This window comes from Bemisia tabaci, chromosome 5 (genome assembly GCF_918797505.1).
Source record: "Bemisia tabaci chromosome 5, PGI_BMITA_v3".
Lineage (NCBI taxonomy): Eukaryota > Metazoa > Arthropoda > Insecta > Hemiptera > Aleyrodidae > Bemisia > Bemisia tabaci.
The window spans coordinates 25,613,596-25,635,765 of record NC_092797.1 but is presented as its reverse complement, the minus strand read 5'-3'; the positions used below and the strand labels follow the sequence as shown (position 1 = coordinate 25,635,765).

General features: G+C 39.6%; 1 protein-coding gene across 1 annotated transcript in view; it reads right to left on the bottom strand.

Annotated features, from left to right (window-relative positions):
* The window catches only part of LOC109037510 (neurotrimin), a 136,201-nt gene that overhangs the window by 39,811 nt on the left and 74,220 nt on the right, over window positions 1–22,170 (bottom strand). Inside the window, exon 2 of the mRNA XM_019052222.2 lies at window positions 6,516–6,613. Coding sequence (XP_018907767.2) covers window positions 6,516–6,613 — 98 coding nt within the window. The remainder of the gene's footprint in view (window positions 1–6,515; window positions 6,614–22,170) is intronic.

Here is a 22,170-nt window from a genome sequence, read left to right as displayed (position 1 = left end):
AGCGGCTAGCTAGCCCGTTTGGCACAGGTATTTTCCTGCACAACACCGCGGAGCATAAGACCAGCCCCCTCCCTCTGATCCATGCTCAGTTGCACTCTGGTCTCGTTGCTTTAATCAAATGCGACTCGTCATAAATTCGGTGAGTCAATAAGCCCACGGAATGCGCCCCGAGATGCCTTCGCGCTTGAGAAACCTCGCCGGCTGGAACTTTGATTAAACTTGAAATATTTACAAAAATTAACCCAAAATCGGGGAGGCTGCGCCGTTCGAAGGGTGTTTATTACCCAGTCGTAGATTTTTTAATGTGATTAAAATCTGCGCAATAGGTTAATTATTTTTATAATCTTAGATTATCAGCCAATAAATACATTGTGTTCAGATTTTAAACTATCGTTTACGCTTTGCGTTTTGTTTCCGGATGCATTTTAGTTATGCATTGTTTAATAATTGAAGAAAATCGACCAATCGTCACCTTCCGGCCAAAGTATCACAAGCACCATGCGACGTTTCAAAATGTTTATTAAATTACAGAGAAATTTTTGGTTGAATCTGTTTGAAAATTTCACTGCATTTCATCGGTAGCACAGAGAAAATTCAGTGAAATCGTCTGACTCCTTAGTTGAACAATTTATCTGTAAGACAATAAAATTGCAGCAAAAAATGTGAAACGTCGCTTGGCGTTTGTGATACTTCGGCCGGAAGGTGACGATTTATAAAAACAATATAAAACAATATAACGTGCGAGAATGATATAAGTACCATTTTTCAGGAAATGGGAAACCTCAGCGCAGATTTTTGCACCTTAAGGTGAATCCAGGGTTCGATTAAGGATAATTCAAGATAAGAGATAGCGCCACCAGTCACATCTGAGAATTTCACTTATTAGTTTCAAAACTTAAGTCCATATAAGCTCTTTGAATTTCAATGTTGAATTGCAAGGGAACAATTTGAAAGGGACCCAGAAAATTGTACTTCCTAGTGCCAAACGAACTTTGTCTTTTGTAGTGCACTCTTATGCACATGCAAACTTTAATCAATGACTAAATGATATCTGCACCACTGCAGGAAGAACACCTAACCACTATCAACCTCTTTTCACGGATCTTTGCAGAATCAAAACTTCAGCCACCGAAAACGGAGCTCAAAGGGCGAAACGATGACGACAGCATTATTACCAACAAAGCCACTGTGTCACGTAGCTGATAAAAAGATAACTCGATAGGGCTGAGTCTGCAGAGGCCGTAAAAATGTAAACCTGACGGAAATAAATACATTTCTTATTTCCAGGAAAAGAATATCTTAAAAACTTGCCCCGGCATGATGTCATATATTTTGAGGACGGGGGACAGTTAGTTTGAAAGTTTCAGGAAAAATGGTATTGTGCGTCCTCTATCATTGAAATGGATTCTTGCTGGCAATCCTTGCTCGGCGTTTTTATAGCACGGGGGAGCTCTAGCGACTGAACGCCACTTTTCGGGTCCGAAACCAATTCCCAACTTAAGGTGATCCGTCTGCCGGGAATGGCGTAGGAGTGAGACCCGGCCGCATGATTTATACCTCCTCCTCAGGAGCCTCGTATTCATCGGAGTGTCGTTAAACGCTTGACGAGTCACCGCCCTGAAATTTAAAGATCTCCCCGGAATTAATGGCCACTTCATTCACCGAGATCCTTGCTCTCCTGTACCCATTGCTTTATGTAACAGCGAGAAATGAAGGGGTTCCTGTCCCCTTGGACTTTAAAAACCTCCATACGCTCTCCCCCTTCAGAGCTTGATCTGTGATTGATACTCTATAAAAACACGCATTCGCTACTCTTCCTTGCAGTTAGGTTTGCCTGCAGCACTGATACTTCAGATGAAGGATGAGAATCACAACTTTAAGGTGAACCCAGGCTTGGAACTTCGCGATTTGGCCACCACGTCGCGCTGCTCAGAATAGCCGTGTATATTTGCCAAAATAATAAAAACCGTAGTACTTATTCAAGATTGGAGATCCAGGGGATATAGCGACATACTTGAGGAACACTCAGTAAAAAAATCTTCCCAAAATTCCCAAAAATATAGTCGTAACTACGGCGGAAAGTAATTCCCATTGCGGCAATGGGAGAGAGAGAGACAGAACATGAGGGATTCGGTTGCGCGCTCGGCCGCCGCGGCTGAGCTGAAAGTTTCAGCCGTACTTTCTCTGCGCTTGTAATTCTAATTGCCAATATTTTTGGCTCAAAAACTCAAGCAAAAAATAATCTATATCTTGTGGATCTGCTTTTTGTGATTAAAAATAGTAAAAATCAGCGTAGTTTTACATATAAATGTACGTAGAATATTCTAGAAAAGAGTGCTCAAGAATCTCCAAAAGTCTTGTGAATTAATAATGTTCTTATCAATAAGTCCCTTATACTTCAAATGAAAATATGATAGGTAATGTGGAATGTCGTGAATGAATGTATATTTCAAAATCCGTTAAGAGGTATTTATATGTATTCAAAAATATATATTGCTCTCAATGTTAGCATTCTTCAGAAATACTTTCAACGCTGAGTGTTTTTTTTATGTGTGTGTGTGTAACTTCCTTGCTGTACCGAAAAAAGAGGCTAATATAACACAGTGAAAATTTCTAAAAGTATTAAACTATTGGACGAAACTAGAAATTCTTTCTTAGTGGGTTCCAAAGAGAGCATCCAAAGCGTTTCTCTGGAAAAATTTTAAAATCGGAACGTCCCAAGAGCAATTTTAGTATTATTACCGAAACAGTTCATTGAAATACAATTTCAAATATGGCAGAAACATCACAAAGTTGTTTTATAAAATGCCTTACATTTTTAGAAGAAGACCTGACGGTATTCTGGGGAGATTGGGGGGAGGGGGGCGCACTGGAGTTCCTACCCCCTAGATCTGCCTTTGGTTCAATTCATTCAATTTCTTAAGGAACCTTTTTTAACTTCCTCTTTTGTTTATGTATTCATTAATTGGTGAGATTACCCTATGATTGAAGATGCTTTTTGTCACCTTGAAGATGCATAACTTTCAATCAAGGTACAGAGCATTTCAGATCTTTTCAGATTTAATACGTTAAATTCAGTTATTGCACAGCAATTGCTTGGTTTTGAAAAAAAATATGAAATACGAAAGAATTAACAAGTAGCAATTCCAGCCTCTCGACACATTTTAACACGTCGAGATGACAATCATATTAGATACCCACAAAAAAAAATAATAAAAATCTGTCTAGCATAATTTACTGCAAAACTACCGAGTAAATACTTCCTTCTGAAATCGTAAGATGGGAGCACAGAATCATACAAACAGGATAAACTCGTATTTTATATTTCCCGCCACAAGCCCCTTTTAGACGGTGACAAATCACGGCGTAACCTAACTCGCTCAGGGGTGGCACCTCTCAGATAAGCGGTAAACATCGAGTACATCTAGATACTTCTCTGATCTGTTGAAAAAAAATCGAGGATATAATCATTTGCGCGGTCTTTCTAGATGCGAGAAAAATACGGAGGGGCGGAAGTGAGGAGAACATAATTTACCGGTTCAGCCACTATCATAAAGCGCATGATGCGTGGAGCAAAGAACACACCTGAACTGGGCGACTGCCTTGGAGCTAGCGGGAGTTCAATTATTCCGCGGGCTGATTTATTGCGGCACCCAACTCGCACGTTTCTCATTGTCGCGGGGGCGGGGGAGGCGAGGGGTTGGCGGGGGGCGGGGAGGGGGGCGGAAAAATCCCGAACGGAAAACAAATTTGACGAAAATCAAAACATCCGAGCCAGTGAAAATGAGCGGAGTGCATCGGCGGAATGCTGAGGAGCCGAGCGGAGAGAGTGAAGGGGCTCCTCGCGCTTCCAGCAGCCAGGGACACCGTATTATTTTTCCCGGGATTTTATTTGGCGGCAAAGTTGCGAACAAGTTAAGATAAATTATACGGAGACCTAACTAAGTGAATGCATGTGTGCACCTCCGCGTCTCACGCCCCCTCCCGCTTTCGACTTCGCCCCGCGCCCTCTCGCTGGTCCCTTGGTCCCATGCGCTGTTGCCGTATACTAGTCTGCGGGAATTCATTCGCAAATTGAGAAACTCCTCCGTTTTTTGTTTTTTTTTCAATTGTTTATTAAGAGAATCGCAATTAAGAGCTGACAAAGTCTTTTAAATTATAATATTTAGATTTTAGAAGGCTCATTGTCAGTGTAAAATAATTTGTATGCATAGCTTCGGAAATATTGAACTTCCTCTCGTGAAAATACTGCGGATTCACTATTAACCCATTCTGAACGATTCGGCAGAACTTTACACGTATTCAAAAAGATTTGAATCTTTTCCGTGAACCTATCAATTATCATTTATGAAATATCATCCACCAACTTATCTGCAAAAGAAATCATGTAAAATATTTCAAGAAAAATTATTGCATATTTTTTATCATTTTTTTTAATAGAAGTGTGACATTTTTATCGTCATGGAAAAATTGCTGTTGTTAATACCTTGACTTTATTCCTGTTATCCCCCTTTAACCTTAAAATATCCTGGATGAAGTGTATTTTCAAAGGTTAACTTTTTCACTCTTTGCAACAAGAATATCAATGGAAGACGAGTAATTGCTTCTTCTCACACGAATCATCTAACTTTATTATTTGATGTTCTTTTGAATACAAGTAGTACCTACTAAAGCAGTTCATAAACAGCCACGAAGGGCTTCTTTTTTTTCTTTTTCCTCTCTTCTTTAAGAATAAAAATATAGGTTTGGAGTGAGTCATCGATAAAAGTACAGTTTCAGTCATTCATTGACTGTGAAATAGTCAAGTTTAAAGGGTGTAGATTGACAATGAAAAAAAACACGTTATTTGTTAAATGGGAAGTTATATTTCAAAATTTAGATTTCTCATTTATTCAAGCAATTCAATTTGGACACTATGGCGTCTTCACCTTAAATAGTACCTCTCACAAAAAATCTAAAATCATTTTCCACGAATAATTACTCGAATTAGGATCCAAATTTGATTTTTGCACGGAGAATCGCTGAACTTTTAAAAGGTTCCTTAGACTATGTTTGTAGTATAGAAGATGTTACGCATCCTGGCTAATACCCCAGGTTGGTAACACCACCTTGGTTAATCGAAAACTGGCGACATCGATGATATTTAGTCACTTGCAATGAAATGCCGTAAGTCGTAGCATAGCCCGTTGTAATTGACGAAAAAAATTGAAGGCGCCAGGATGCAACTATTCGTGTTCAAGGGACGCCCGTGTTGCCTGCACGATAAATTGCAGGCGTTTTGGTTTTCTTCGTGACACGGAGGATCGCGGTTTGGGGAATTCCTCTTATTTTGAAAGCGCTACGCTGCACTTTCCCGGCCACCAACTTGCATCATCGCAATGTTGCCAATTGACATCTAGCCGTAACAATTCCCCCTTATGGCACGACTATAATCACGCAGATTTTCATTGGAAACTCGGCAAGGCGCGCCATCTTTTCCTCACTGGCACAGCGGCATCGTAATTCAATTTCGGGTGGAGCTCGAGACTGATTTACGCTTCTTTTATGTAATTTATGTTGCGCGCTACTAATTATCCGTTTCGCGAGTTTTATTTACAAACGGAAAATGGGTGTGAAAAGCCTGGTTTGACAGGGGCAATTGTAATTTGACATCAACCCCGAACACACGCCTTGAGTGTCGCGCTCGTAATTCGGTTTCGGGGAAAGCGAGGTGGCTTTTCCGATTCCTCGCGCGCTCTGGTTGCTGTCATTTGAACTTCGCTTGTTTGCGCAACACCCGATGACGTTGATCATCTATTAAGGTTGTATTCACCGTCGTCCCGGGCACGCTCTCTTCGTTTAAGGCGGTTGCATCGTAAATACGGAGGATGTTTAAATCGGATTTGGAAAAAGGAGAGTAATCAGTATTTGAAACCTTATCCTCCTGGAAAACGTATTTTGACTGCACGCAAAAGGGCATCAAAAATCTGTATAAATAAATGTTGCTCGAAACCTAACCAACCCCCCCCCCTCCCCAATCGTACCACAACCCTTCGGAAATTGAGCATCTTGACATTTCTATTTCGATCCCATCCATCCACCCTCTTAATAGGCGCCCTCTGCGCCTACTCTCAGGAAGAACACAATCTGGAACCTTCTTCGGCAACCTGTAGAATTCTCTGGACATGAGCATACCATATAAATTTTTCTGCACCGTCTCATTTCTGACGAGATCCTTTCTAGGATCAGTGGATCTACACCAGAGGGACTTTTGAAACATGTGTTGTGAGTCTCTCTTTTGTTTTCTTTGGGGATCCTTTGATCCTAAAAGTCTCCAAAAAAAATGTCTGCTTTACAAAAAGTAAAACATAATAATCAAGTTTTAATGAATGGATGATGATTTCCGAAAAAAAATCCTCGACACCAATGGCATTAGTGCCATTTAGATAGCCGTAGAAAACGATTGAAGAGTTTCAAGTTTGTAAGGCAATAAAAAGGTTTAAAATACAAATGAAAGAAAAAGCAGAATTGTTTACCTTATAGGTCTCTAATCCTTTGACAACGCAGGCAAGAACAGCTTCTCGACCTACTGGCACAGTGATGTTGGCGATAGGTTCTACAAACTGCGGAGAATCTGAAACAGCAGAAACACACATTGATGTTTGGTTCCGCTTCTTATTTCAAAAGGAGTGACTTAGTCTACTTTCCGAAAATGGAAGATAAACAATGTTAAACATCGACGGTGTAAGTCAGCAATCACATAACTCGTTTGCGGTGTCTGAAAATCTCCGCCTCTATATTATTTTTTTAAAAGAGAACAACTTGACATGAGTCTTTGAAATGTATGCAGAATTTTCTTCGCGCAGAGAAGAAAAATCACGGCAGTCATAAAGAATCGCCGTTGAGTAGTTTTCCGTTTAAAAAACGAAGTGCAAAAACATTTTCTGTCGAACGTTTTGCGGAAAAGTTACGGAGCCTTTAAGGGGCGTTAGTACTCAGGTGATAACAACACTCGTGCTCGTTGTGATAACAACATCTTTCTCGCCTTGGAAGGTACAGTCAAGTACTAAGTTTTTAGATTTTTTAGATTTTTTAAATTTTTCACTGTATTTATCCAACTGAAGAAGGCTGAGTTTTCACCCAAAACGTTTGAGTGATATTTATGTGAAAATTAGCCTTGTTGGCTGTTTCAATTGTTATTTTTGTATATCTAGTCATGGGCTGCGGAACATCAAACATACCCCATTAGTACTCAGGCTTGATTGGAGTCCCTCAGTAAGCAGCCCTTGAAAAAATCTCAAACATACCAAAAATATTGTTTTAAGAAAAAGGTTTGTACATAAAATTATTGTAGAATTATATCCTGGGAAGGGGTGAGCTTTTAGCGATGTTGAAAAATCGTTGTCACGATTTAATCTAGGAGAGTGAAGACATCCGGGCTAGTCGGCCGGGCGGAGTGGCAGGTGGGATAAAACCAACAGCGTGTGACGAACTGTAAATATTGAAATTACCATTCAAATCCAATCACCGGCCGCGATGCGATGCAAGCGGGGAGCGACCTCTGAAAGTTCACTTTTCACTTTTCAGTCAGATTGATGCTCGCGGTGGTGGGCACAGCGCAGGGGGCGCGGGGTCGTGGCCTGTCTAATTTGACCAACATGTTTGCTTTGACTGTGCAAACACGAAATATAAATTACCGCCGGCCTGTCGACGACTGACAAATGATCAGCGCCAATCAAATTTTCCATCCACTAAATGGATTTCCCATTTTTGAGCGGCCCGACCTTTGCCCCCCGAGCCCCCCCCCCCCACCTCCCCCGCGAGTTTGGCGCGCTTTTTTTCAGGCCCGCGACAGACACCGACGTGTGTTGCCACTCTCAGAAAATGCGTTTTCAACCCGTCAAACTCGCCGACAAAAGTCGAACGTCGGGGGTAAATAGAGTGGGGCCGTGTCAATATCCGCGTGTTGATTTCATTTCATCGGGGTAAATTAAGTACCCCACTCTCCGCGCCTTGCATTCTTTAGCTAGTGCCGTGCAAAGGTCGGACTTTGAGTGGATTTTTACGAAAAGGCGGGAAAAATCGAAACCGGGGTACGTGTAAATTTGGCGGTTTCTATATTATTTTATTTATTCATTAATTGTTTTTATTTTTGGCCTAAAGTATACATACGTTTATTTCCTATTCCTGACATTCCAAAATGAAATTTACACTGTCCTCTTACTCCCGTGATTTAACTCAAACTTAAGTTAAAACTTACTTTCGGTGCCTCATAGCCAATAGATGCCCTGGAGCTAAATACAGTTGATGTACTACTACACAACTGCAGTAGTCATAGCTTCAAAATCCTATGAAAAACCTTGAATTTTGAAATGTTTACATCGCGTGAACTTTTAGGTATATATTGGCTCTTCGACACCAATCCTGAAGATGAATCAGTGATAAGTAGGGGGGGGGGAGTTAACAAAATTATACATTCCATTGCAGTGTTTGTACTAATTTTTAATTCTTACCGAAGGTCAATGAACTCAAAAATATGAATTAAGAAGAATCGATGAGTGGTGACCGTGAAACTCAAAATTGAGGTATTGGTACCACTTCCAAAGAAACTTTTTCGTCGAAACCTTAAGTATATAGATTTTCGCACCTAACTTGACGAGAAACCATTTCCTGCATCTTTTAATCCGGAAACAAGGGTCCCCTCTCTTGTGAACGTTCACAAATATAAACTCTGTACTTATTGCATAATAATTAGAAGAAGAAAAATTTCAACAATGTTTTTTTTCTTACTACTTCTTTGTACATTATGAGTGATAACACTAAAGAATTAGGATGATAGCTACCTACTTTCTTTTAGCGAGTTTACACTTTATGTTTAAGTATAGTTCGTCATTGGTGTCAAATACTCACTACAAAGACGTCATAAAAGAAAAGATTAATCATTTAATTTTTCTCCGAGTTTGCCATTAAAATTACAAGTTTTCCATGCATTATTTCCCTAAAGCTGCTAGAAATATAACCACGAGCAATTCACAACATATCGCTCGACAAGTTTCATCGTAGAATCGACTTCAAGAGTGCAATTCAAGTTGTCCTTGTTGTTCAACAGAGAGCAACAGGTTCTACTTGAAGCTGTTCTATCGAGTCCAACCAAATAAAAAACACTTCAAAACATGAAACGTGACACTGCATAAACGCAGCAAACCCTCTTTTCGTTAGGGCATGAATTTAGGAAAATGTTGATTAATTGGATTACATTTTGCAATAAGGTATCACCACCTCTGGCTCTTCCATAAAAGCACCTTTTTACATAGGGAAACCAATGGCATATATCGACGGTGAAACTACCAAACCACGTATCTCGTTTGCGGTGTTTAAAAATCTACGCTCACATTTTATTTTTTTGAAGTAGACCAAATCAATATCATTCCTTGAAATTTTCACAGAATTTCCTCCGCACGAAGAGGAAAAATCACAGAAATTTTCAAGACTGGACGTTAAGTAGTTTTTTATTTAAAAAATAAAGTATGACAGGAAGTTTGCGACGTCGCAAACCGAGATACGTGGTTTGGTAGTTTCACCGTCGATATGTTGTTTCTACAATGAGCCAAAAATTGTAATTCTTTATTGCAAAATGTAATCCAATTGTCACTTCTCTGCCTCTCTTCCTCTAAATTGATAATATACCCAGAGAAGATACGCATCTCCGTTTGTAGACTTCAAATCATTTTCAACTCTTCACACTTTCAATTTTTTTTTGTTTGGAAACTTAACTTAATTTTTCCTCATTCTTCCTAATTTTGTTTTCTTTTTCTTAAACATATTTTTAATATTAGCAGGTTCTATCTGAAAAAAACATTGCAAGAAAGACAATTTTGAAATACATGATATTCAGATATGTACCTTTCTAGATTTAATACTCGTGAAACATATCTTCACCCGAATTTTTCGTAAAATTAGAGTGCATTCAGATGCTCACATCCATATGCTATGTACAAGTTGGTAAGAAAAAAAAATAATAACGGAGCAATAGTTGAGCGCTGATAAAAAAAGAGAAAAAGTCGAATAATTCTCAGTGAAAACGTCACAAAAGCAACCCAGGAGGTACATTTTTCCGCGGGAAAAGTTAAGTAACGTTTATTAGCAACCTCAGGCTACTTTCGAGGGGAGTTGAAAATTTTTATCAAGAGAAATCGCTTTTGAAATAAACCCCTTTCACTTATTGTTGGGAAGGGCTTGACAAAGTTTACGGCAGAGCCGAGTCTTGGGTACTCGTAAATTGATTAGTGAACTTATCACTAAGATTAAACACAGGAAACTTTTAGCAGAGGACGACCATAATTTGAAGAATTGAGTTCCCGGGCTTTCCGCTTTATTGCACTAAGAGAGGGCAAAAAAACCTAATTGAAGTTGTAATTTCATAGGGATCGTTTCATTTCTACCCATTTCTAGATCCAAGGAAATAACTGGCCTAGATTTCAAAAATAACTTGACTAACGCGGAAAACGTGTCGTTGCCCAATAAAATTAGTTCCATTAAAATATGCCAGCTTCATAACACGTCAGATGTAGGTTTGCCATGATAATGTACCTCTTAATAAAGTGGCAACATTGCAAGACGTTAATTGATAGCTTAATGAACAGCAGCGTAAAGATGACTCAACTGAAGTATTATCCGATTCTCCTCTTTTACTTCCCGATAGCTTACGCCAATACTCTATCAATGATTGTCAAAGAGCTTAGCTGAGAATTTAGAAAGAATTATTGATGAAATTATGCTGAGCATAAAAGATGTCGACTTTGCTGGGTAGATTGCAGAAAAAAAGTTTAAAGCAAAAATGTCACTTTAGATTTACCGCAACAATGCGTCAATTGGGCAAGTCAATTCGTTTTGGGCGGGTAGGTCTAGAAAACTGAAACTAATAAAGAGGAAAAATAAGATTTGTCCAAACTGCATGATTTACATCCAAGAATGATTGAAATAGTTTCGTACAAGAAAATATTAAAGTTTCGTCATCCTCCATGATAGAATAAACCATGTCTACATTCACTTGGAAATCAGACCGCTTTAAACAGGATGGAAACAAGCAGCATCAGGTATTGTCAAATTTAATTGGGCAATTTTTACATGAAAACAGTTGTTCGGAATTTCAAGGTAATTTTAGTGAATTTTCTTGATAGTACGAAGCAACCCTGGTAAAAATTGGCAGTAGAATGTGTGTTCCAAAATACTATAGACCTATAGCCGGCTGTACAATTTCTTATAGCCTTTTATAGCCGATGGCGATTAAGCAAGAGCCAGACGATAAAGTTTATGCTAAACGTTACTAAATACGGATACTAGGACTTAGTCAGTTTTTGGACTACCGCTCTCGTTTTGTGCCGTAGTATCTTGATTTATTTTGCGAGGAAAGCTCCGTACTTTTGAAGGATGCCTGTCATTCTTAATATGTTGGAGCGCCTTAAATTTCTTATGATACTGTGCTATGAAATAGTTGCTTCAGACGCCGCCGCGCCGTGGCACGCTGCGGCGCGGCGGACGGGCAGAGAGCGCGAAACGCGCATTGGCGCCTACAAACCTAACAGGGATACTTCACGCATTGCGCAATGCGTGAAGTATCCCTGTTAGGTTTGTAGGCGCCAGTGCGTCGCCGCGCAATGCGTGAAGTATCCCTGTTAGGTTTGTAGGCGCCAATGCGTCGCCGCTCCGCTTTGTGTTAGGCTCTAATAATTAATCTCGCGGAGTCAGCGTTTTTCAACTCATGATTTTGAAATGTCTGCACACTCTGTATGGACCATCTCATTTTAATTGATAAAAAAAAAATGTTTTAAAGGAAAATATAATGTGTGTTTTGTAAATAATAAGGTAGTTCCTTATCAAACTTAATGATTTCCAAAGCACACGAATTTCTACACAATTTCTCATAGCCTTTTATAGCCAATGGCGATAAAGTGTAAAGCCCGGCGATAGGTACTATAGCCCGACTGTATACTTTTTTATAGCTTTGTATAGCCCGGCTATATGATTTGCTCCGCTTTCTACAGCCAGCTATATGATTTTCAATAGCCTCCTTTAGTCGGCTATAAGAACTCCTATGGTATTTTGAAACGCAGCTCGTATCGCCAATTTTTACCAGGAAAATTCCTTAAAATTTTCACAAGTGTCTGCACAAACGTTCTCTCGTAAAAAATTGAATTGCCCAGTTAAATTTGGCAATAGCTGATGTCGCTTGGTTCTTTTCGGTTAAACGCGGTCCAAATGGTAGAGATCACGTTCAACAATGACGCAGTAAATGACATGGACCACATAATTCTTGGCTACATCTCGGTCAATTTCTGCCGAGGGAAGCTTTTCGTTTGGATGTCTCTTAAAATAGATAGATGGATAGATAGATAGATAAGATTTTTCTTTTTGCCACAATTTCCATAATACACAAAGCTACAATAACTAGAAAATCATCTCCCAAGGCATTGCCGTCCGGGGGACTCCACGCAATTTCACAACTTTTTATAACATCCAAATATCCAATTTCAAATAAGCACATACTTGGATCCGTGGATGTCTCTTAGAATATAATACCATCTCAAAAGTCTCAATCACTAAACCACGATTCTGAGACTAGCGCAACCAGAGACAAGAGACCCTCCACTAGTATCTTGGCCATCGTGGAAGCTTTTACTTTCGGGACTTCAGCATTCTACTGTTGACTTACCTACATGGTTGATGTTCAACAACGTGTTGGTAGTATCGTTTTGCAAACAAGCCAAAAAAAGCCGAAATTTGGGAAACTTGTCTGGCTCATGACGTCACCCGATGCTCATCATCCATACCATGTAGGTAGGTCAACAGCCGAAAAAAGAGTGTTGACTGTTACTCCCTTATAATTGTCCGTAAGGAAGTGTTGAATCCCCGAAATTAAAAGCTTCCAGTGCTTCCACCTGTCACGAAGAGGCCAGTGGAGGGTCTCTTGTCTCTGGATCCAAGGCACTATTTTCCGATTTTCTGCAAAATTTTAGGTTAGGTTCCAGGTTCTGCCACATATTTCCTGGAGTCGCAACTTTGTTCTGTCGTGATAACGAGATTCGCCTCCCGACGCTAGTGAAAACAAACTGAGCGCGGGTGGGCGCCGGCGCCGAACTTTAGGACGGATGTCACCTCAACGAGAGGGGGGAGGGGGCGGAGAGGGCGCATTAAAAAAGTTTTAGCGCGTTCGTCTCCCGAAGTCTCGTGTCCTGATGCGTTTTAATTAAAGTAAGTAATTACGGAGAGTGTAGTCGTTAAGTTGGCACCGTTTAACTCTAGAATTTACAAAGCGCTCCGATCCACCGCACGGTCGGTGGTTATTCAAGTTTCGTGGCCAGAAGACAGACGTTCAAAAATTTCGAGAAACGATGAAGGAGCTGTTTCCGTGGGCGGATTATAGTAGAGTCCCTTTATACTGAGAGTCAAGACAACACCCCCTCATGGAGTCACAAACGGGAATAAAGATTACAGAAATTGAACGTTTTCCGTAATCTTTGATCGGCCCATTCTCAAATTCCTTTTTCCGTTCCTTCTCTCATTCCGTTTGTTCTTTGCCGAACCCGTAATTCCCTGGTCCATTCCAGAATATAATCTTTGTAGTCGGTGAAAATGTAATCTTTATTCCCGTTTGTGACACTGTGAAGGCCTAAAATACGAGAACCAATCAGAAATGGATTCACATTGTCTTGACTCTCAGTATAAAGGGACTCTAGATCATAGAGGGAGGCGTACGGGGCGTGCACCCCCCACCCCCCGTTCTATCGAAAAAAGGAAGGAGAAAAAGGGGAGAAAGAAAGAACGAGGGAACGGAGAAAAGGAGAAGAAAGGACGCTTGTATTTGGTAATTATTAATGACGAGGTTGACTCAACATTATTTAGAATTTCGAGAATTTTCTGAGGAAGCCCCCCCCCCCCCCACCCTCCTTCCGCCTCCTACGCTCGAAAAGTCTGGATCCACCTATAGCTGTTTCTCGATAACTGATGAAATTATCGGGAACTAGTGTGAATCATTGGTGCGGCAGACATTTTTAGAAAATAACTTGTTCGTTGCAAAATCGGGATATGCGGTTTGGAAATTTCGCGGACAACATTCTAGTTACTTACACCACCATGCAACTTGGTGGAAACCACCAAGTCTGGCACCATGTCTTATGGAGGAAGTTACCTCTTATTGAAATATATTTTTACACAAAAAGTCCCACTTTTCTCGATTTCAAGGAATCGATACAATCTCTTTCTTGAGACAACCCCTTTGAAAGCTTGTTGATGTTGGACCCTCTTAATTTCAATTCAAAGCACTGCCTTACAAAATCAAGGTGTTTGTTTTGAATCTACCAGTAACTGCGTCAACAGTCTCAGGTTAGGAAAATCATTTGTTCGTGTCCTAGTAGTAAAGTGCGGACTGTGTGAAGGAGCAGAATGGGAGAAGGGTGTACGGGGGCTCCTCTCTCCTGTTTTCGTTGCTTGACGGGCTCATAGGGTCGTGGCCACGAGTGCAGGCATCCCTTCGACTTTGGGGCGAGTTTGCCATGTCTCAACCGTAAAGTCAAAGAAAAAAACACAACAGAGTGAATTTCGACAAATAAAGTTCTGATAGTGGGAATTACGCAACCCATCGCACATGCAATAAAATTGATTACTAAAAAGATTAACATGAACTATAATTCACTATAGTGGTTCACTATATTTTTAATTGACGCATTGAAAAATATTCACAAATAACCTTGTGTATCAGTTATTCCTCTCCTCTCTTTGCACCAAGTTAAATATAATGGGCCAAATGATTCGAACCAAAATATAATTTGAAATTCGCGCATGTCATATCGAAGGACAATGTCAGCTCCATTCAATTCAGGTAGAGATCACTTTAATTTTATAAACACCCACACCCACACCTCATACTCTTTTCAATACACGAATACATCTCATGTACACAATAATGTTCTGAATGTAATGTTAAATATTTTATGGTTTATTCAAAGGCAGGTAAAATAAAGTCAAAGGGATTGCGCTCTGTCTTGCTGGGTAATAACATGAACTCCCGCTTAATTTCGCTTGACTCTATATCCATACCGAGCCAAAGCAAGACTGGCACTGAATGACACCCTGATACTCTTTCTTGACCTCAAGTCGCCTTGGATTCTACGATGAGCATTGAAATTGAATAGTTCAGGTATTTTTAAGAAGATTTCAAGTCGAGAAAATTTCAAAGAGCGTCTTGATATCATGAAATCATTGATATGATAATTATGATCTTGATATCATTGAATCCATGCCCTCCGTATCCGTAACCCTCACGTTTTTTTTCTCACCAGTGTCGTGGCGTGCTTTGCGATAAATCGATTGATCTGTCGTTTAAACCTATGGAAAAGAATCGATAAACGGGTGTTGGCAACAAATACCTTAATAATCGACTCTTTACCACAACTTCAAATGGGTAAATACCTATATAATCGATCATTCACGCCTAGCCACTGCGAGCTGATCGTTGAAATTGATAGACAAAAAAAGACACAGGGAGTTTGGAGCGATCCTATTGGTTAATTTGGCTGATTTATATAGACTAAGGGAGAAAATAAATGGTCTAACTAAAGGTTCTTCCGTGAGTTGCCGATATAGTTAGTCTATTACCTACCTCCTTTATCCAATACAACCACCATCTTCCACCAATATTGCCGTGCTAAGAAAAAACGCCGTATGAAATGTTGTCAAATTTCCTCTCAAAAAATATCTATTTTTGAAGGAAGTAATGAATATTATTCCTTGTAATTTTCAGAAGATCAAATTTCGAACAAACTCCTCCAAAAAATCGGAGGAGAAATATTCACAAATCATCCTGAAAATTGGTTGTTTTTCGAAGGAAATCTGGCGACGTCTGATAACTACATCCTCTTTATCTTCTCTGTCCATGGCTTCGTCTATAAATTCCAACAATCAGGCCGCTGCACCTGTTTTCACTTTGCATGTACAACTTTTTTTTGACGCCTCGAATGGCAACCTCCGGGGGCAGGTCCGCCTTGGTCGGGTGGCGTAGCGTGGCGTAAAGGGGAACAATCTGCGGTTACCGACTTCCGAACCGCGACTCTTGAACGTTGCTGGCGCGCAGCATCTTTTAATCTTTTTGAAAGCCTTTATGACCACTGAAACACAGGCAGCGCAACGCCCCACGCCCGCGACGCCCAGTTATAAATGGGTCTCAACGCAAACACCGAGTTCACAGTGCATTAAATGATTTGTCATAGTCTAATGGAAAGGAGTTTCCGATGTTCGACCTCCTTAAATTGCGATGCACCGTCTGATCCAATCGTACTGCGCCATGCTGCGCCACGTTATAATTGTCAACCGAAAAATTACTAATTTACTGTAAACAATAAGGAACGAAAACAAAACGCACCAAGCTACCAACTCGAAAAATTTTATCTGTATCTCGTGATTTAAGAATACTTAATGTTCAACAGTGGTTCAATGGTGTTGTTAGAATTCAACACCGAAAAAGAAGTGATGTTGATTCAATATTCTAGCCATGAAAAAGTGTGCGACAACTCACAGACCGCTGAAGTAATCGCCACAGTAGGCAATTCTACACCTCCACATTTGCTAAAGTGCACCTATAGGTGCTGTAGCGGTTGATGCAGCGTTTTGTGAGTTCTCGCACACTTTTTTATATCCAGAATCAGGGCCGGTTTTACCTACTTGCCGCCCATAGGCCGCCTGTATTTTGCCGCTCCCTTCTCATTCGTATTGAAACATCAATAAAAACCATCAAGTGAACGTGCCAGCGGGGGAGGGGTGCATAAGACGCGTTTACTCGTGTTGAACACATGTTTTGGGAATGCCTTGTCAACACTCCTAGCAAAAGTTAAGTTTCGTAAACCTATCTCTGTGTGGACAAGGCCTTCCATTCATAAGAAATGAACGAAAAAATTATGAAAGAACAAACATGAATGTGGTTTAATGATTTTAACTTCCGCCGCCGCGCCGCGCAGACCGCGGCATGTTTGGCGCAGTGCGTGAAGTATTCACGCAGTCTTGTAGGCGCCATGCGTTTCGCGCTGACCGTACCGCGTTTGGCGCAATGCGTGAAGTATTCGTGTAGTCTTGTAGGCGCTAATATGTGTTACATGCCGATCGCCGCGCCGAGGGCTTCTCATTTTCATCTCAAGTCCTCGTCATCATTGCTCTCTGCGCCGCGCCGTTCCAGGCCGAATTGCGTGTTTGATTTCTCTCTTAACTCGACTAATTCAAGGTGCTATCTCTTGTATCACTGAAAGACGACAAAATTAAAAATTACTTTGCTCTCAGGAAATGAGAGGTTTTGTCACCTTTTCTCGTTTGTAATTTTTTTTTCTAAATCCGATATTTTTTCATACCTACACATAAAAAAATTGAAAAATTTGCCACCCTGTAGATTTGCCGCCATGGGCCGCGGCCCATGTGGCCACCTCCTTAATCCGGCCCTGTCCAGAATGTTAAATCAGCATTACTTTTTTCTGGTGAAGTAATATTTATCAGGATTACAGCAATATACCTGGTGTTGGCTATTTTTTTTTTTATTTATTTGTTTAATGTTTGTATAATAACGTAAAATCTAAAACGGAAAATTTAGGTTCGATGGGAAAAGTAATCAAAATTTTTAATATATAACTTTTCAAGAAAATGTTTCAACATATAAATCGAGCTTGAATTTCTTAAATTTGAGAGTGAATGTAAACTTTAAAACTGCGTCCAAATTGAAAATTATCCTCCCGAATTGAAGACTGATTCATTTTGGACGAAGAATGGACGTTAGAAGTATTTCTCGTCATAAAAACCTCAAAATCGCCGGATTTTTCATCAGCTTTTTTTCTAAACTGAATCTTTGTGCTCTCTTTTTTGTGACACGTTGATTTTTCTTGATTAAGCACTCTCCTCTTCCTCAAACGAAACACTCACACGAAACGGGTATATGCATTATAATAATGTATACTTTAGTGAGAAGTTAAGACAAAGCATCAAAACTGCCCTACTTATAAGTACAATAATTCATTTTACAATACATCAAAATGTGGAAAATAAGGGTAGAAAAACATTGTGAGGAACCCAGACCGTTTGACCGGATCAAATAGTAATTATCAACCAAAAAGTAGAAAACCAAAACTGGGAAAAGAATGCTGATGAATCGCTCTGGTATTTGGCCTTATAGGTTTCATAATTGATTATGTCTTCGGTGTACTTGTTTCAACTATAAAAGTAATGTTATTCAGTTAGAACTTCTCTGCATTCTAGTGTGATTTTTTTGTTTGTGTTTCTTATATTCTGATATTTAATCTATTATTTACTGTACATTGCCATGAGTTGCTGGAATAATTTTGTATCCAAAAAGTACAATGTCGTAAGCGTTGAAGCAAGTAACCGTTATCGATATAGACCCGAGATTTTTTTGTCTCCAGTTAATAACTAGCTATTGAAGAACACAACAGCAAACTTTTCTTAACGGCTCCAATATCAAATTTCAACGCTGCAATCAACTAAATCCAACAGCTTTGGCCGCACAGTTTCAGATTTCTAAAATTTCAAAGAAATCCACGAACACGCACGTGCACATTCTCAAAAGAGGAACTATACATAAGCCGGGAAAATGTAAATTCCCGCACTGAGGTTGCTATCGAACGGTGCCGAAATTTAAAGAAGTCAGTGACGGATTAGTTTCATTGTGATGATGCTTTTACTCTAAATAAACCCTCTTCTGCTCACCCTCTAAGCTCAACTCATTCATCATCATACATTAGCTGCCTAGGCTCCACCTTTTGCACTAGCGACACCAACAACCGAAACTCTTACACGTCACCTTTTTTCCCTCTCAAACCGCCAGCTAACACTGTTTAACCCTTAAAATCTGTCGCGCGAAAAGGGTTGCTCTGATTCATACCTCTGGCTCTTAGAATTAGGATGGTGTGGGAGAGGCTGAGCTAAATCACCCGCCTCTGTGAGTTTTTACGACTAACAAAAAGTCTGAATGATACTTTCAAGTATTTTTCAATTGCTTTACCGTCACGAACGCCAAATTCATGTCAATGGTGAAAACATAAAAATAAAAAAAAATAATTCATTTCCTTTGGAGAATACACAAAAAACACGGACTTAACTGAAAAATTAAGACTAGTCATGTCTTCAAACTAACCTCACGTCACGTTAGCCTTTCAAATGTGTAGAAAATGATGCACCCAATCGATAGCCTTATGATCCATCAGATCTTTTAAGGTGATTTGATGGACGCCGTATTTTGTGTCAGAACAGCATGCGATAAATCGCATCAATTGGCTCCATTTTTTCAGCTACTCGTCATTTTTCTCAAATTTTGAGATCGCGATTCTGTTGTCAGGAGACCAAAGCACTCACTTACCAATTTTAACAAATAAATTCAACGTAATAAAGGCGTGGTTTTCTTAGAGAGAAAATATCGCATTCGAGTGCAGTTTCGATATCAGTATCGAATACGATGTTTTCTCTCTGAAAAAACCACGCCTGACGAGTAGCTGAAAAAATGGAACCAATTGATGCGATATATTGCATGCCGTTCTGAGGTTCTGACACAAAATATGGCGTCCATCGAATCACCTTAAATAAGAGATTAAACATTATTTGTACTTTTTTTTTAAGTGAACAGAGCGGATAGAGACATCAGCTCTTCATATTTTGCAGATTTTCTTGAGATATAAGTCAATTGATGCATCCACATTCTCAACTTGAACCATATTCTGCCCATGAAGGAGAAATGTCGAAACAATGGAAGAGTCAACGAGCTGATGGAGTGAATTTGAATCCGATTTCATAAAGATCGAATTAACGTCACCGAGGCGAGTACTTTGTATACTTTTCCGCGATAATTTTTGCCCAGCAAAAATCGAGACTGAGTCAAGTCTGATTTATAGAAGTCGAATTTATTGGTTTTGGAATGCCGTTTGAGGGTGACCCGGTCCGTGGGGCGGAGATGTCATATGGGTGGCGAAAGGGAAAAAGTACCGACTCTTTGATTTTGACGCTTCAAATGTGTTACTAGTTTACTAATTTTCACACGCGGATTTATTGATATTTTTGTATTAAATATCTTTAAGAATCCTTCCTATAGATAGTTAAAAATGTCACTAAGTTTTGATGATTTTGCCTTGTATCGGTATTGATAAAAAGTATCGAGGAAAAGGTAATTTTCAAATCTTTGTACACTTGGTTTTCAAATAACGATTTTGCCAAATTCTGGTTTTGTTTGCTACTCCGAGGCAAATGACCAAAGCTTGTAAGAACCACTTAAGGCTTCATTAAACTCCAAACCCCCTTAAGCGTTTTTAATCCTCCAAAAGACGGATCAGTCTTGCCTCAGCTTGGTTGTACAATGTTTAACCGATCGGATCCATCTGCGGAAATGTCTTCACGCTAAAGACCACAGCCATACTTTTCCATCGTTTAGTTTTGCATATCCAAAGTAGTTAAATTTAGATCAAATTTATCCTACAAACAAGTAGATACATTATTTTTCAAGAGACAAGTTTCAAATATAGACGGTGAAAGTTTCCAAACGCGTGCCTCTATCGTAATTCGTAATAGATGTACGAAGCGTTATGTGCAATTTGTGAGTTCAACTTTTGGATACGACTATTCGTACTCGATGGATGTCCGTGTTGCATACCTCTAAATTGAAGGCGCTTGACGATTCGGGCCTAACGATCAGCAGCTAACAACACTGCAGACTTGCGTTGATACTGTTCCTGGACGCTAAAAAGGATAGTTTCACGTCGTACCTGATGTTTTAAAATCTTCGCTGTTGTTGTTGTTTTTTAAAGGTAATCCAATTCACGTTAGTAAGTATGCTAAGTTCTACAGAATTTGATGTGCATGATAAATAAATCAGTGAAAATTTGAAGAAATTCTATTTGCTCGTATTCTCTTGAAAAAATTAAATATGACAGAGTATTAATGAGGTCATAATTTGAAGTATACTTTATACAACATCCACCTTCGATAAAGTTCCATTCTGATGAGTGACGCTCAAGTATTGACTCATAGCTTTTCGATACATAAATTTCCAATAATCAACAAAATGATGGAACCTAGTGGAACTTTAATACACATCTAATATACGAGCGGTCAAAGGAACATGCCAGAAATCAACAGAGAAAGCAAAACTTGTGTAAAAAAAATATTTCATACTTCGCACTTAATCATGCAAACTGTGGGCACATAATGACTCTTCACTTGTCAAAATCTCGTGACAGACGCCAAATTTGAAAACGTAATTTTAAAACTTAAAATTGAGTTACATGCCATCGAAGAACAGGGCTACTTATTACGTTACGTACAATTTGTGACTCAACTTTTGGATGCGACTGTTCAGGCTCAGCCGATGTCCGTATTACATATCTGAAAATTGTAGATACTTTAAGACTTCCCTTGTTCTCAGTAGCTAGCAACGCGGCAGACTTGCGTTGGTATTGTTTCTAGACTCTAACAAGAATTTATTTATAAAAAATTAAAAAAAAAATTTCCGACCTCTCTTAAATTTATTCCAATTCAAAACGAATTTCCTCAGTATCAAAGTCTTAATCCTTAAAGACGCTTTATTTTACAATGCACTATCGGCCACATTGATTTATCTTTCAAGTGCATAGGTTGGCAGTGACACTTCTGTGGTGATTTTCGTTTTGCACGTTGTCGCTCTTTTGGGCCCTAAGAGCTACATAAATCGAGTTGTTCATGCTCATACTCTCTCTATAAAGGCACTCTGACCTAAAGTAGAGTTCTTACAGCCTAAAAAAACGCACTCTTCAGTGGAAGCCAATGAAATCTGGCAGCTGAAGCCATCTCCATCTTGGCCAAGTGTAATATCACTTATTCTTTATTTCCTTTCTGTTCTCGCTCATTTCCTTCTTTCAACGCTGCCGTTTCCCACCCCCTCCTCGCTCATCAAACAACCCAGGTTGCCTGCCTATCGAGTCACAACCCACCCCTCCACCTTCCGACGACAATCTCGATTAAATCGCGAAACTCGACAACGCCACCCTACCCTATAAATCAGGAGTCTTGCATGAATAGCTGCAGATTATAAATTCAAATTGAAAACGAATAAGGTGAATTCGGTTCGCCAGCATTATTTTATTGTTCGCGACTCTTCATAGTTTGAAAGGATCAGAGCTT